At 52.0% G+C, this 13,961-nt stretch overlaps 1 protein-coding gene across 1 annotated transcript; it reads right to left on the bottom strand.

Moving 5' to 3' along the window:
• Positions 1-10,109: 10,109 nt before the first annotated feature.
• Positions 10,110-13,021, bottom strand: FOXR1 (forkhead box R1). Its single transcript, XM_065738282.1, is given in 6 exon segments — positions 10,110-10,349; positions 11,901-11,917; positions 11,919-12,172; positions 12,174-12,322; positions 12,325-12,409; positions 12,411-13,021. Coding segments are annotated over 6 exon segments (1,218 nt in total). The 5' UTR covers positions 12,963-13,021; the 3' UTR covers positions 10,110-10,188.
• Between the last annotated feature and the right edge of the window lie 940 nt (positions 13,022-13,961).

Raw genomic sequence — 13,961 nt, 5'->3', positions numbered from 1 at the left:
AAAAATAACCGTAAGTCACTGCCTCCCCCTTCCACATGATGGCAAATTAGGTAACAGAATCATTTGCTGTTCTGTTTTGCTCTCACAATACCACTTGCTTTGGCAAAGATGCTGAGGTGACCTTAGCAGTCAAAAAGCTTTATACCACCAGTGCAAACTTCAGTCGTCTCCAACATCATAGTCTGTATCACAGACTGAACTAGCCTTCACTGGTCACGTCTGTGGGAAATTCATCTTCTGCCTCGTTTCCTCTCATTAATGATGACCAAAGTTTTGACACAGATAAGAATAAGCACTGTTGCCCACTTAAGGTTTTAATTAGGGAAAAATAATGTGGGTTTTCTTGTTTGGTTGGTTGGTTGTGGGTTTTTTTTGCTTTTAACTGAGGCAAACAAGTCCAAAGAAATGTATAAGTGATAAGTACTTTGTATTTGTATTTAAAGGTACTCCTAAGAGTTCTTTTTATGCTAACCTTGGTCGTCAGTTTTATGTTTGCCTTAAGCCACAACACACAGTTCAACGTCAGCTGCCCTCCAAAAGTAATGAAACAGAAGAAATCATAATGGTTTTCTCTGTGTTTTTGATAGTAAAAGGTTATACGTTGTGGGTGTTAGGTGCATTTGATCAAGCACTGGATGCAGTCTGTGGCCAGTTTTGTCTGGACAAACATATCTCTAGAGCTTTTGTCAGATGACTTCTTGCAGTTGTGGTTCTTGTGCAACCTGTAGCATGAGCTATGCTAGACTGCTGTGCGTATAGCTGACTCTCTGTAGTTATCTTCTAGCCTGTCACTTTGAATCTGGCATAGTGTGAGGCCACATCTCAAGCAAGACATAACCTATTGTTGCTTTCCCAATAGGTGGTTCACAATCCAAACCACATTACTGGGAAGGTGTTAATTAGACAGAGATATGTAATTGTAGTTAGGCTCTGAGAAGAAAAGCAGTGACTATGAGCTCAAGCTAATGGACCATTCATTAGCATTTTGACTGGAATAATGTTAATGCAATGATAATTTCCAAGTGAAGTAGTCATTTTTGATTCAGGTTGTTAATAAATTTGCAAGGTTATTCGGGCATCAGCAAATCAGTAGTAACTGTGCTGCGAACAAGTTCATTTCTGTCATCTGCTGCAAGAGCAACAACCTGCAAGAAGAAATTAGTACAGGCAGCTGCCGAGAGGGGCCTGAAGCTACAGAAAGTTCACCAGGGTTCAGTGCCCCTGCAGAGGTTTAGTAGTTTACATGAAGGTAAGCAGTAGTTCTCAGAAATGAGGAGGCTTGGCTTCCTCACAGTCCCCACTGTTCTAGGCTGGCCTCCTTACTTTCACAAGGGTTTTGTCTTGGCAAATGTGACAGAAGACAACAACCTTTAGAGGTGAAAAAACTGTAAGGAGTCCTGTCGCATCTATAGGATTCCCACAGTGAAAACAAAAAGTGATTTTGTAGGAGCTTAAGTATTTGCTTTCTTCAAAGAAAAGGATGAACAGAAAAAAGCAGCATAACTTTCAGCAAAGCTGTTCTGTGAGCTTAACCTGTGAGGAATTGGGTATATCTTATGCTTTCTGAAATGTGTTGTATAATAACACAGTTGGTAGGAGTTTGACCTTGGACGTGCTGAAGTCAGTGTGATTTCTGTCTTGAAGCAAGAGAAGCTGTGTTAAGAATGGAGCTCTTACCACTGCTTAGGAAGCTGGTCTTCTTTAGCTAAGTGACATTTCAATGCAAATTGCTGTTTAATTAAGTAATACAAGACTACCGAGGGCACACGCCTGCATGACTTTCTGGCATCTCCAGCTGTATGATGTGGATTTTTTCTTACAGGCTGACCAAGTTCCTGCTTAGGGAGGCAGCAGATTTTGAAGACGGAGTGAATGGGGCAGTTTGCATCTTTTAGGTCTATTGTTTCGGGCTCTCTGCACGCTCAGGAAGACATCAGTTGGACATGAGTCACTTCTGACTTTTCTCTCAATCCATAAAGCTCTGAAATGTTATACTTTTCAGCAAATCCTTAGACTCTGATCTCATAATGAAACTCGAGGAACTGAAGCCTGCTTATTTTTTTTACTCCAGCCCACATCAAGATTGTGCAAGATATTTTACTAACGATCAAGCCTCAGAGTCCATGCCCTAAGGGATCTACTGTCTGAGTTAACAAGCTTTAAAGATGAGAACCTTTACTAGAATAATAATACTTCAATTTCTGCCAGTTGTTGTTGTGGCCCTGCTGCTAGCACCTAGGTTGAATGTGGTTATGTATACGTGGATATGTTGCCTCATCTCAGGTGGCCACCAATACACACAGCCCTTCTTTATTGCTGTGACTGAAGCACTAGTCTGGGGCTTCCAAAGTCTCAGTGCTTCAACCCTGTTCCCTGTAAGCTCCCTGAGCAACAGGGAGAGAATGTACACCTTACCTCTTAACCCCTATTTTCTTTCTGTACAAACAGTGAGGTATCCTCACATTTTAAGGCTCTCAGGCTAAAAACACCCACAATGAGAAAGACGTGCCTAGATGTTGCATAAAACACTAAAGTGCCTTTGATAAATGGATGGTCTGCATTCAATAGGAAGTGAAGTGATCCCTAACACAGACAGATTTCAGCCCACTTGCAGCAGCAGAGCTTGTGCTTCACTGCTGTGCGACGAGAAGAAAAGTTCAGCAGTACAATGGGAAATACTTTACTGAGCCAACTTTGTTCAGAAGTAATTAAAAATGAGGTCCTTCTATTCTCTGTGCAGCCTGATGTCCTCACTTGTCATGTGGTTCGATGCATTCTTTCCAGATCCTTTCATGGCACAAACAAGTTAGGATGTCATTATTACATGCCCCTCTCTTCAAGGGTTCAGTGGGGGAAAGATGCTGAACAGCTCCAGAAGCTGAGCAAACCCAGCCCAACTTCCATGGCAGCTAAGAGGGTGCAGAGTCTGGCAGCGACCACCCTAGGTGCTGTCTGAGCTTCCCAGAGTGATTCTGTCCCTTCTGTTTGTCCTTTTCTACCCCCACTTACAGGAGAGATGCAAAGAGGAAGCACTATCAGCCGAATGGAGCCTCTACCAGGTCCATTAGGCTTGAGAACACGATCAATTTAGAGGGGATTTTCTTTTGTTGAACAATATTAGTCACAGCGTGGTGTGTGGCACAGAGCAGTGAGGCAACATGGTGATCTGCTAACAATAAAAATGAGGTGGCTAACTGCCACTCAGCACGGAAAAACTATACAATCATGAGGGTTTTCCTTCAGACAGCTTCGTCCATGCATTTCTTGGAACATGGACAAGGCCACACAGCTTCAAGCCACCAAAGGCAACAGTGAGTAAACAAGCCATGTTGCTGTGTAGTCTTCTCTAAGTGACAAGAGTCAGGGATTATTTGTTTCCATGGAGAGAACAAGGGATAAAAAATAACATCGGGGTGGGAAGACAGCAAAGCCTGCTCCTATGTGATACAGCCAGGTCCCCATCCAGCCCTCCAGCATCCATTCACATCAGTCCCTTGTTCCCTCACAGGAAGCAGTCTTTAAGGACAGATGATTTAGCTCATTATCTATCAGCAGAGACAAGTAAAGGGGGTGGTTAAATACTGGCTTCATGTCTTTGTTGTTCCCAACACCCCCCCCCCCCCCTTTTTAATTTCATCTCCTAGCACTTCAAAGGAAGAAACAAACATCTTTAGGAGAACGCATTCGTTGAAAGTCAGCCACTGCATTTTTCTCTTCAACGACAGCAAGGGGGTGAGGAGGGGAAGGAAAAGCATGTGCTGAGATTTCTCTCATTCCGGTTCCTTAGAAGGAACAGCCCCATGCAGCAGTGCTGGCTCTGGAGGAAACATCTGTGGCTGTGGCCATGTCAGTCAGGCAAACATACCCCTCCTGCGTGGTAGGTGCTTGTGTATGAATGCCTCTATTTCCTTGTTGCCATCTATTAAAGATTATCTCTCCACAAGAAAAGTGCACCATTTCCCCATGTTTTCGTGTGCAACCCCTGTGATGTCTGCTATAAACATCATGAAAAATTTCTCTGCCCCTCCACTCGCATAGGTATAGAAGTGCCTGCTTTTCATCTTTGAAAGTGCTGCAGAAATGTTTAGGGTCGTGTATCCTGCCATTGTTCTGGGCTGGGCATCTCACTGAAGTCACAGGGAGAAATGACTTCAGGATACGGACCTATCTAGCCCATCTTTACAGCTGCCCCACTAACATCCACATTTCACAGATGGAAAAATGAGGAAGGCAGAGTTGGCTCCTGATAGGCTGATAATTCCCAGCACGCTTTAGGAAACAACAGGAGAGACAGGTTAGAGGCTCACCAACTTCTTGCTCTTCAGATGAATTAATAGAAACACACAGCATGGTGGCCTTCTCTATGTGATATATGGGCACCTTGTTTCTTCCCAGCACCTTCTTTCTTCCTGGTGGAGCTGCAGCATCTCCATCTCTCTGCCTCCACTTGGCTGCTAGAGCCACCAGGCAGCCATGCTGTGTCCTCCTGCTCCTTGAGATCCTTCCTAGTCAGTCAAGCTGCAAACTTCTCCATTGCAGGGATGCAAATCACAGCTCTCTTTCCCTGTGAAACCAGCCAGGGGACAGAAACAGGCTTTTTCTCTAAGACATGCCTACTCCAGTGGTCTAGCAAATCACACGAGTGTGTTGTGGTCTACCCATCCCATGCAGAAACACATGGAGCTAAAAGTATGAGTTTCTTTAAAGGAATAAAGCAAACATTCAGGACGACGAGATGAAAAGAAAAAGGGGCAGGGAGGGAAGGGAAACATTCATGAAATGCTGCAAAAACCTCTACACTTCTCAGCATTAGTGTATCCATTGCAGCCACTCCTTGGTGTTTTCGAGCAATCTGGTCAAGTTAATCATTCAGGCAGGAGTAATACATTTTTTCAGAGTTTTTCCAGAGGCATATCGTGTTCTCCAGAATGTTTCCAGGCCCTTGCACTGCTCAGATTCCAAAGGTTGGGGTTTCCATCCCTCTGAAGGATGTGATTTACTCCAGTTGTTGATCTGCAGTATCTTTTCTACCCTATAGGAACACAATTGCTGTAGCAAACCCAGCTCCAAGTGAACTCTTGGTACTTTTAAGTCCCTGCAAAACTTTCCAGGCTCTGACATCTTGCTTTTCCAGGTGTGTTTATTTTCTCAGTAATTAGCTTAAAGCTGAGCCACAGAACTGCACTTTCTGTACCAGTCCAGGTCTTTCAACTTCTGCTGCCTCATATAAGGAAATAACTATGTTCAGTGTAAGAAATACTGAAGTGTGAAAGCACTGCCAGCATCCATGCATCCCGTTCTGTTACCAAGCAGATTTTTTGATCGTGATTTAGTCTCTAGAGTGGAGTTTCACTCTGCTACGTGTACCTGAAACAGCATGCAAACCTGGTAAGTGAACCTGCAGGAGGAGTCCAAGAAGAGGAGGTTGGTGTTTATCTCTGATACTGGAGAACTGGTCTCAAAGAGCCTTTTAAAAGCAACAAGAACTGTGACTTGATTCCACCTCTAATGGTGCAACAGGATGGAAAGCATCACAACAATAGCAGAGCAACAAAGTCTTTGGCTACAGCAAATGAGAACAAGCCCAAATACAGCAGCTGTAAACAGAGACACAAAGGAAAAGAGCTGCTTACCTTTGGACAACCCAGGTAAGAAGGGACCTTCAGAGAGATACCCTCACTTGCAATGCCAACCCTTAAATGAGGGCTGGGAAGATCACTCGGGTACATTGCATGCAGCTGAGCTCTCCTGGGTTGGTGCTGCCTCCCCACCAGGTGCTCAATCACTGCTTCATGCCCTGACTTAGCATTTCTGCTACACCATCCAAGTCCAAAGCTTCTTGGATTAACAGAGAAGCCCAGCACTTAATTTGAGCCCTCACCTGCCAAGAAATACCAACCAGACTCAGTGCTTGGCCTTCCCAAATATCCATTTCAGATTCAGAGCACCTACTTCCACCAGTAAAGTCTCCCAAAGCACCTGATTGTCTGCTAGTCTGGGTAACCATCCCAGAAGCATCGTGTATCTGTAGCAGGAGTATCCATATTCACGGGGTACTGGATGGAATGCCCCACCCTACGTGTCCCATCTGTCCCACCTGGGCACAGAACTGAATTGGAGGCATCCCGTGGAGTTTCAACGCTAAATCTGAAGACTCAGTAAAAAGAGAAGAGAAGAAGAGAAGAAGAGAAGAAGAGAGAAGAGAAGAGAAGAGAAGAGAAGAGAAGAGAAGAGAAGAGAAGAGAAGAGAAGAGAAGAGAGAGAAGAGAAGAGAAGAGAAGAGAAGAGAAGAGAAGAGAAGAGAAGAGAAGAGAAGAGAAGAGAAGAGAAGAGAAGAGAAGAGAAGAGAAGAGAAGGAAGAATAAAAGGGCAGAAACCTCCCGAAACTGCCGGGATCTCAACCTTGGTCGGCGAAAACCCCTTCCATGCGGGCGGCACCAGATGGCGCTGCCGCCACGGGAACGGCCGAGCTCCGCCAGCCCCCGACGGGGCCCTCCCCCCGAGCAGTGCCCCGCATCGCCCCGCATCGTCCCCTCGTCCCTCCTCACCCTCACCCGAGGACCCATCCCCGCACTGCCTCTTGCAAGGCGTCCTAACGCGGCTCGCACCTTTGGGACTTTCTGGCTGCTGTCTCGCTTGAGTTCATCCCCCATGAGGGACCGTAAAGGCAAGAAATCGTGCAGACACAAGTGTACAAACAGCACGGTGGTAGATGTGCACGTCCAGCCCCATGGCAGCGCAAGAAGCTGGGAGGAAACACCTGGGAAGGAGCCTTGCTGCCCAAATGCTCCACTATGGCACAGCCCGGCCCTGCTGCAGGATGTCTGGGGACTTGTGGGTCCTCTGAGCCACCCGAAAAACTTGTGCCAATTCTGGTGGGAAGCAGCAGGCCCTGATTCTTGATGTGCTCTGAAAGTGCAGCACGGCGGCAAGTAAATCACCTCTACTGAACGGAGCCACATCAGCTGGCCACGGCTCAGATCTGGGCAGGGGGAGGCTGTTACGTGAGCAAATCCTGTAATTCGGAGTGAGCCTATTCCTCTTTTCCAAGGCTCCAGAAGCATTTCTGAACCAGCTTATTCCTCCTCACCTCGCAGCAGAGCCCTCCCGCTCACACAACCACGTACAAAGGGTCTGGTTGGGATAACAGCTCAAATCTTCCCATCCCCTGGGACAACGCATGCAGGGAAAAAGCGGGGTTGTCTTGTGCAGAATAAGGGCTGGAGGGTTTTGCCCTCTCCTTCCCTCTATAGGTGTCGGGGATGGAGAGCTGCCTGTTTAGACTGTGCTCACTGGCTTGAGGAATATGTGGCGTCCACGGTATGTGGCGGTTCTGTTTTTCCAGGCTTGGTGGCGTGGGGCAAGGGGAACCGATGGGAGGGTGGAAAAGGAATCACACAGAGCTTTGTCGGGGACCAGGTATCAAACCTCGCTCGGGCTGGAGCTGCAGATGGCGAGTTGTCTGCCTGCCCTTCCCAGCCCTGCAGCCCGCGAGCTGTGAGCAGATCGATAACGTGCCCGAGTCCAAAGTGAATCTGAAGGACGAAAAAGAGTCTTAGAAGTGATAGTGAGATTTCGGGGAAGGAAGAACCACTTGGCAGAGACTGAACTCCTAACCCCGAGCCTTTATCTCAGCCACACCTAGTGCAGATATGTGCGTCAGGAGGCAAACCTCAGCCTTCAGCTCCCACATTGAGATGGCAACAGCGTGGCTCACCTCCAGCAGGGACGGCCAACACACAACTGGAGAGAAGGATCAGTCCACAGAGGCACAAAAGCAGGGGAACCCCAATAAGCATTGCAAAGTTAAACAGACCAATCCTTAAAAAATAAATAAATAAAACAACAAACACCCACCCCCGAATTAATTAAACTTCCCAGAGAGAGGCCTCCAGTAACTCTGATCAAGACCTTTCCACCTGTCTTAATTGGACAGCTAATTAGGAAGCTTGTGTGGGCGTGCGTTACCAGCTAACTTTGCTTTTAATCAAACCCGTTACGCAGCACTCAGCTAATTAGTGCAGCGTAACCTCGTTCAGACACCCACCACCAGATGAATTTGTACACATCCATCTCTACACGTGTGCTGTTGGGACTATGCACCGATCCGGGCACAATGACCTACGGATGTGGATAAAGCAGAACGTCCTGGGGTCGATCATACCCCCCACCAGAGCAAATAAACCCTTTATGACAAGCTGGGTCCCCGCACCGGCTGGGAACGTCGAGCCCCGGTTATACCTGCTTTGATTCAATGTGCTTTCTTTTTACCACGGTGAGGAAAGCTGTCCCGGGCTCCGTGCAGGGAGCACAGGGATCGGCCAGGAGGAGGAGGAGAGGAGGAAGAGCAGAGAGCTGAGCTCGGCGCTGACCTTGCTAAGAAGCCCGGAGCCATCGGACGCCGACTTTCGCTTTTTTCCCCTCGGGCGATAATTAAGAAGAAAAAAGGGAAAATCGCCACCGATCTTCCTCCCTCCTCGCTTTGCATCCCCTTTCAAGCGGCTCCGCACCTCCAAATGGGAAACTCCGGGACCCACCGCAGCCAAAAAAAACCAACGAAGTTGGAAACCCTTCGGGTCCGCACCCAAACGGGACTTTTTTGGCCCCAAATGCTCGGAGCCCACACTCCTCAGATACAACTCGGCATCTTACACCGCATGCTCCTTTATTTGCTGCTCATACAGTCTCAAAGCCCATGTACAAAGACCATACATGTTTTATTTTATTTTGGCTCGATTTTTTTTTTTTCCCCTCCAGGGACAAAACGTACACAAAAGGGCAGGGAGAAAAAGAAATCAATAATAATAAAATAATAATAATAAAATAGAACACGAAACCAACCACTTCGTTACAGCTTTATACAGTGCAGAAAGGAATTCAAATAGGTGTCACCAACTGTACAATGTCAGGGCCCGAAAAACAAAATAAAACAAATAAACAACAACAACAAAAAGAAAAAAAAAAAAACAACAGGGGGAGCAGAGGGGTATAATCCTTCATTATATATATATTTCTATAAAAACATACGGAGGATTGTCTTTACACAGAGACCGGGGTTGGTTAAAATTTACAGAGGTTAACTGAAAAAAAAAAACAAAAAAAAAAACAAAAAAAAAAACAACCCCCCCCCCAAAAAAAAAAAAAAACCCAAAATCTATATGGCAAATATTGCCAACAGAGCTCCACCGCTTTAATACTGATCGACTGAGACTCCTCGTGTCTCCATCATTAGCAACGACGACGACAACAGCGTAGAATAAATAACAGAAGGAGCATGGCTGTCTCTTTTTCAAAGTGCCTTATTCTCTCTGCATAGGGTCCGGTCCTGCAGCCTTCACGCAGGCAAAAAAAAAAAAAAGAAAAAGAAAAAAGAAAAGAAAGAAAGAAAAAAAAAAAGAAAAAAACCGTAGATATCGATAGCTAATAATAATAATAATAATAATAATAATCCCTCTGAGAGATTTTTGCCCGCCGGACAAAAAAATTTAAAAGATTTAAAAGATTATTAATTAAAAAAATAATAATTTTCAGGAGTAGGGGCTCGAAGGGAGCGGAGGGCCGGAGGAGCGGTGCTGCTCTGTGGGGTCGGGTGCTCGCAGCCCCCACTCCGGCTCTGCCCCACTTGGACGGGGCGGTGGCACCGCTCGAACGAACTCATTTAGGGAAGTGATTAAGAACGCTTCGTTAGCGATTTCTTTTCTTTTTTAAAAGGAAAGAACCCCAAACCCTCGCGTATCGAATATCGAAGTCTTCACCCAATCTCGCAGTCGGGGATTTTCAAGAAAAGGAGAGGAGGAGGAGGGTTTCGGGGAGGGGAGTGGGGTGGAGGTGTTGGGGGGGGGGGGGGTTGCTTTTTTCCTTTTTTTTTTTCCTTTTTTTTTTTTTTTTCCCTCCCCCTCTCCGACCCAAAAGAAGAAAAAGAAGGCAGAGAGCGTCTTTGATTAAAGACAACGTGGTGGAGGCCGGGCTGGCCGATGCTCAGCCCCGGGGCCGCCCGCATTCGGCCCCGCCGCGCTCAGCGGGTCCGATCCCCGGGGGTCCCGTCGATGGGACAAACGCAGTCTGCAGATCCCCCCCGTTTCCTCCTCCCACAGGGTCCTGGATGGGGTGTGCGCGTGGGAAGGGGGGGCTCGTTCCCCGGGTCAGGCCTCGGCGGCCCCCGGGAGGTGGTGGCTTTTCTGCCCCGTCTCACATAACGCACGGCTTGATGTCCTGGTATGTCACTTGTTGGTGGTAATAGGAACCGCTGCCCGCTGAATGCATAGAGGAGGAGGCCATGGCGTTGAAAGAGAAGACGAATTCCTTTCTGTCGCACATGCTCGGAGATTGGGAGTGATACCGCGGGATGCCTGCAGGACGGGGGAAAGAAAACGGTCAGCCATCGTCATTAGATTTAGCCAAAAATAAGTCGAGAGCAGGGGGAAAAAGGCGACGTCGGGAGGGGGAAGACCCCGGCCGCCCGCAAATCGAGGTTTTGTAATCGAGGTTTTGTGATCGAGGTTTTGTTGCGCTCCGCGGGCAGGTGCCGGAGAAAAAGTCCGCAGCTCTGACCCCGCTCGGCCCATGGATATTTCGTTTTGGTTCGGATTTCGTATCGTATTTTTTACTTCTCCGCGTTGCGCCTTCGCGCAAACCCCGCGGGGAGAGGAGCGGAATTATTCGGCCGCTCCCGGCCCCGGCCCGGCGGCATAGAGAGGGCGGAGGGGCCGAGGCCGCCCATGGAAACCCCCCTCCCCCCCCCCCGCTGCTTCCGCAGCCGCTTCGGGACGGGGAAAAAAAAAGGCCCCGAAAATTGGGGCTGCGCTCAAGGAGGAGCCGCGCAAATCTGCGCTGGGATCCGGAGGAGCCCAGTCCGTTTTTGACTATCGATCTGAGACGTTTCGGTTAACGAGGCGGGCGGGCCTGGGAGTTCCTTTAGGACCGATTTTTTTGCCCAATATCCCAGTGAAATCGGTGCGTTGATCTGCGGCTTAGTGATGGCAGTAGGGCCGAGGTGGAGCCGGCGGGTCCCGGCTTCATTCCACCGCCCTCGGCCCGGTTCGGCCCCTGCGCTGATTTGCGCCTTTTCCTCCCTGTCTTCGTTCTTCTGCCCCACCACCGCTCCTCTCTACATCCTTTCTGCATTTCTTTTTCTCCTCTCCAAGACCGAGGACGATACGCGGCCACCCCAAACCTTCCCCTCCGGGGCCCGAATCGATGCGGAGCTCTCCTCGCATCCCAGAGCCTCCCCGGGCCCCGAGATGAGATCGGACCGCAGGACGGATCCCAAATCCGAGCTCCCCGACCCACCCCAGGCCCAGGGCCCGGCGGTCCGACGGCGGCCCGGACACCGCCGTCCCCCCCGAGCAGGGGCACAACCACCCCCGGGAGCGGCAGTGGGGCCGTGGGGAGCGGGGAACCCCCCCCCCACCGACTTCCGTATAGGCGGAGGTAGGCGAAGGGCCTGGAAAAACACAAGCCCGAGAGGAGCGGACTGCTGATGCGTGGGGCTGGGGAGGAGCGGGGGGGTGCTTAGGGACACGAATGGCAGTCGCTCCTTTGGGAAAACCCCCGCTTTACTGGGAGCCCCCTCGATGAGAAAAGCTGAGCGCTGAGGTAGCCTCTATTCATGCCCCTTCCTTGTTGTTCCTCCACCTCCTATTTGCTCTGAACCCCCCCAGGACCCGTGTCCTCGGCCTCCCCTTCCCGCACCCGGAGCATCGAGATGCGGGATGCGGCATCTCCCTGCCCCGCAGCAGCGATCCCCGACGGGTGCGAACCGCCGCTTCCTCCGGCAAAGAGCGAAGGGACCACCGCATCCCCTCATTGTGAGGGGAAGAGGGGGAGGGGGGGGCTGCTTTAAACCAATCCCCTCCGCTTCCATCCCCCGCAGGGCTCTCCCACGCGTGTCCGCGCCTCACCTTGCAGCTCGGCGGTGTTTGTGGCTGTTCTGATGCAGGTAGGGCTGATCGAGGGAATGCGTGGAAAGGCTGGAGGACAGCGGGTTGGCCGCGGGGTTGCAAGGCGACAGCGGCTGCTGCTTGATGTAAGAAGCTCCCGTGTTTAAGGCGGCCGAGGCGGAGGGAGCCCACGCCGAGGCCGAGCTGGAGTAAACCGAGTGCGGCTCCATCACCCCTCCGCCGGGCAGCAGCGGGGAGGCGGGCACGGAGCTCTCGTGGTGCGGATAATCCCCCCGCCGAGGAACCGCTGCAGCTGCCCATGTAGGAGTGCCCGCCGTTGGAGGGCAGGTGGGGCACGGAGTGTCCCGCAAGGCCCATCCCGTCCACGTTGCCGGCTAAGTGCCCGTTCATCATGCCCAAACCCCCTTCGAGGGAAAGGCTGTTGGAGGGCAGGAAAGCCCTCCGGCCGAGCCCTGGAAGCTGTAGCTGTCGGGGAGGTGGTTGAAGCTGAGCCCGTTCATCATGCTGTAACATGGGTTTCAGCGCTTGGCATTTCCTCCTGAAGCCGCGGGGCCGGCGGCGGAACGAGCCCTCCTCGAACATGAACTCGCTGGCCGGGTCGATGGTCCAGTAGTGTCCCTTGCCCGGACGGCCCAACCCCTTGGGCAGCTTGATGAAACACTCGTTGAGCGAGAGGTTGTGACGAACGGAGTTTTTCCAACCCTGGTAAGAGCCGCGGAAGAAAGGGAAACGGCTCTGTAAGAACTGGTAGATCTCGCTGAGGGTCAACCGCTTGGAGGGCGAGCTCTGGATGGCCATGACGATGAGGGCGATGTAGGAATAGGGCGGTTTCTCCGGTCGCCGGATCCCCGCGTTGGTTTTCTTCGCTTTAGGTCCGCCGCTCCCCGGAGCTCCGCCGCTGCCCGGAGCGCTGCTGCCCGGCCCGGAGGGAGCGGCGGAGGCGGCGTCCATGGCCGAGCTCTGCGGCTGTTTCTCGGCCACGGAGGACATGGGGCCGTAGCTGCTGTGCACCGCGGGAGGAGGGGGCTGAGAGGACAGAGCCTGCTGCGCTTCTGCAGTCATCTACGGGCAGCTTCGCGGCGGCCAGCCCCGGCCCTCCTCCGCCGCCCCCCCCCCACGAGCCCCCCCAAAAGGCCACCGCGCTGCTGGGGGCTCGCCGCGATACCCCCCCCCCCCCCGACCCTCCTCCTCCTCCTCCTCCTCTCCTCCTTCTACTCTCGGCCCCCGGCGGGGTTTGTTTCCACCGGGAGCCTTCACCCCTCGGCGGATAAACAAATGGCAGCGACCCCCCCCCCCCGCGCCTTCCCTCCTCCTCCTCCTCCTCCTCCTCCCACTTTATCCCTAAATCCGAACCCGGCTGCAGAAGGGGGGCCGCGGGGGGGGAAAAGCTGCTCTCGGCTGCCGCGAAGAGAAGCAGGCGGCCTCCTCCTCCCGTCCCGCTCCGTGGGTCGGGGCCGTCCGCGTCCCGCCGGTCCCCCCCGCCTCCCAACTTCTTTAGCAGGGCCGGCGTTGCGGGGAGCTGCTTCCCATCGCGGTGGCTGTCGAGTCTGCCCCCGGCCCTCCGCTCGCCTTTTGCTTTATCTCTCTCCGCGGCGTCTGCCGCTCCTTTGGACAGACGTAAGAGCGGAGAGGAACTCCCCGCCCCGAGCGGCTCCCCCACGCCCTCCCGGGCGGCCCCCTCGGCCCTCCTGTCCGGCCCCTCTCCGACGATCCTCAGCTTTTAAAGAGCCCTTTCCACGCAGCGCTCTGCATCCCTGCCCACCTCCGGGGTGGGGTGGGGGGGCGGCCCACGCGTGACCGCGGCCGCGCGCGGGGGGCCCCGCACCCACCCATCTCCTGCCCACCCCCCGCAACCCCTCCTTTCCTCCTCGTACTGCTTCTGATGGAAACCCACCGGGGTGGGGAGGGCCCCACGCGGAGGGGACCTCCGGGCAGCGCGGAACCTCCGCGGCCGCGCAATGGAGAGGAGACGCTGGCCCGGCCTTCGGTGTCCGCGCAGCGCGGAGCTTCACCCACTTAAACCCCCTCTCGGTGCGCTCTTTTAAGCTCGGAGGGCCCGGG

This window comes from Cyrtonyx montezumae, unplaced genomic scaffold (genome assembly GCF_038088225.1).
Source record: "Cyrtonyx montezumae isolate F1298 unplaced genomic scaffold, pur_monq_1.0 scaffold_212, whole genome shotgun sequence".
Lineage (NCBI taxonomy): Eukaryota > Metazoa > Chordata > Aves > Galliformes > Odontophoridae > Cyrtonyx > Cyrtonyx montezumae.
This window is presented reverse-complemented; position numbering and strand designations above follow the sequence as displayed.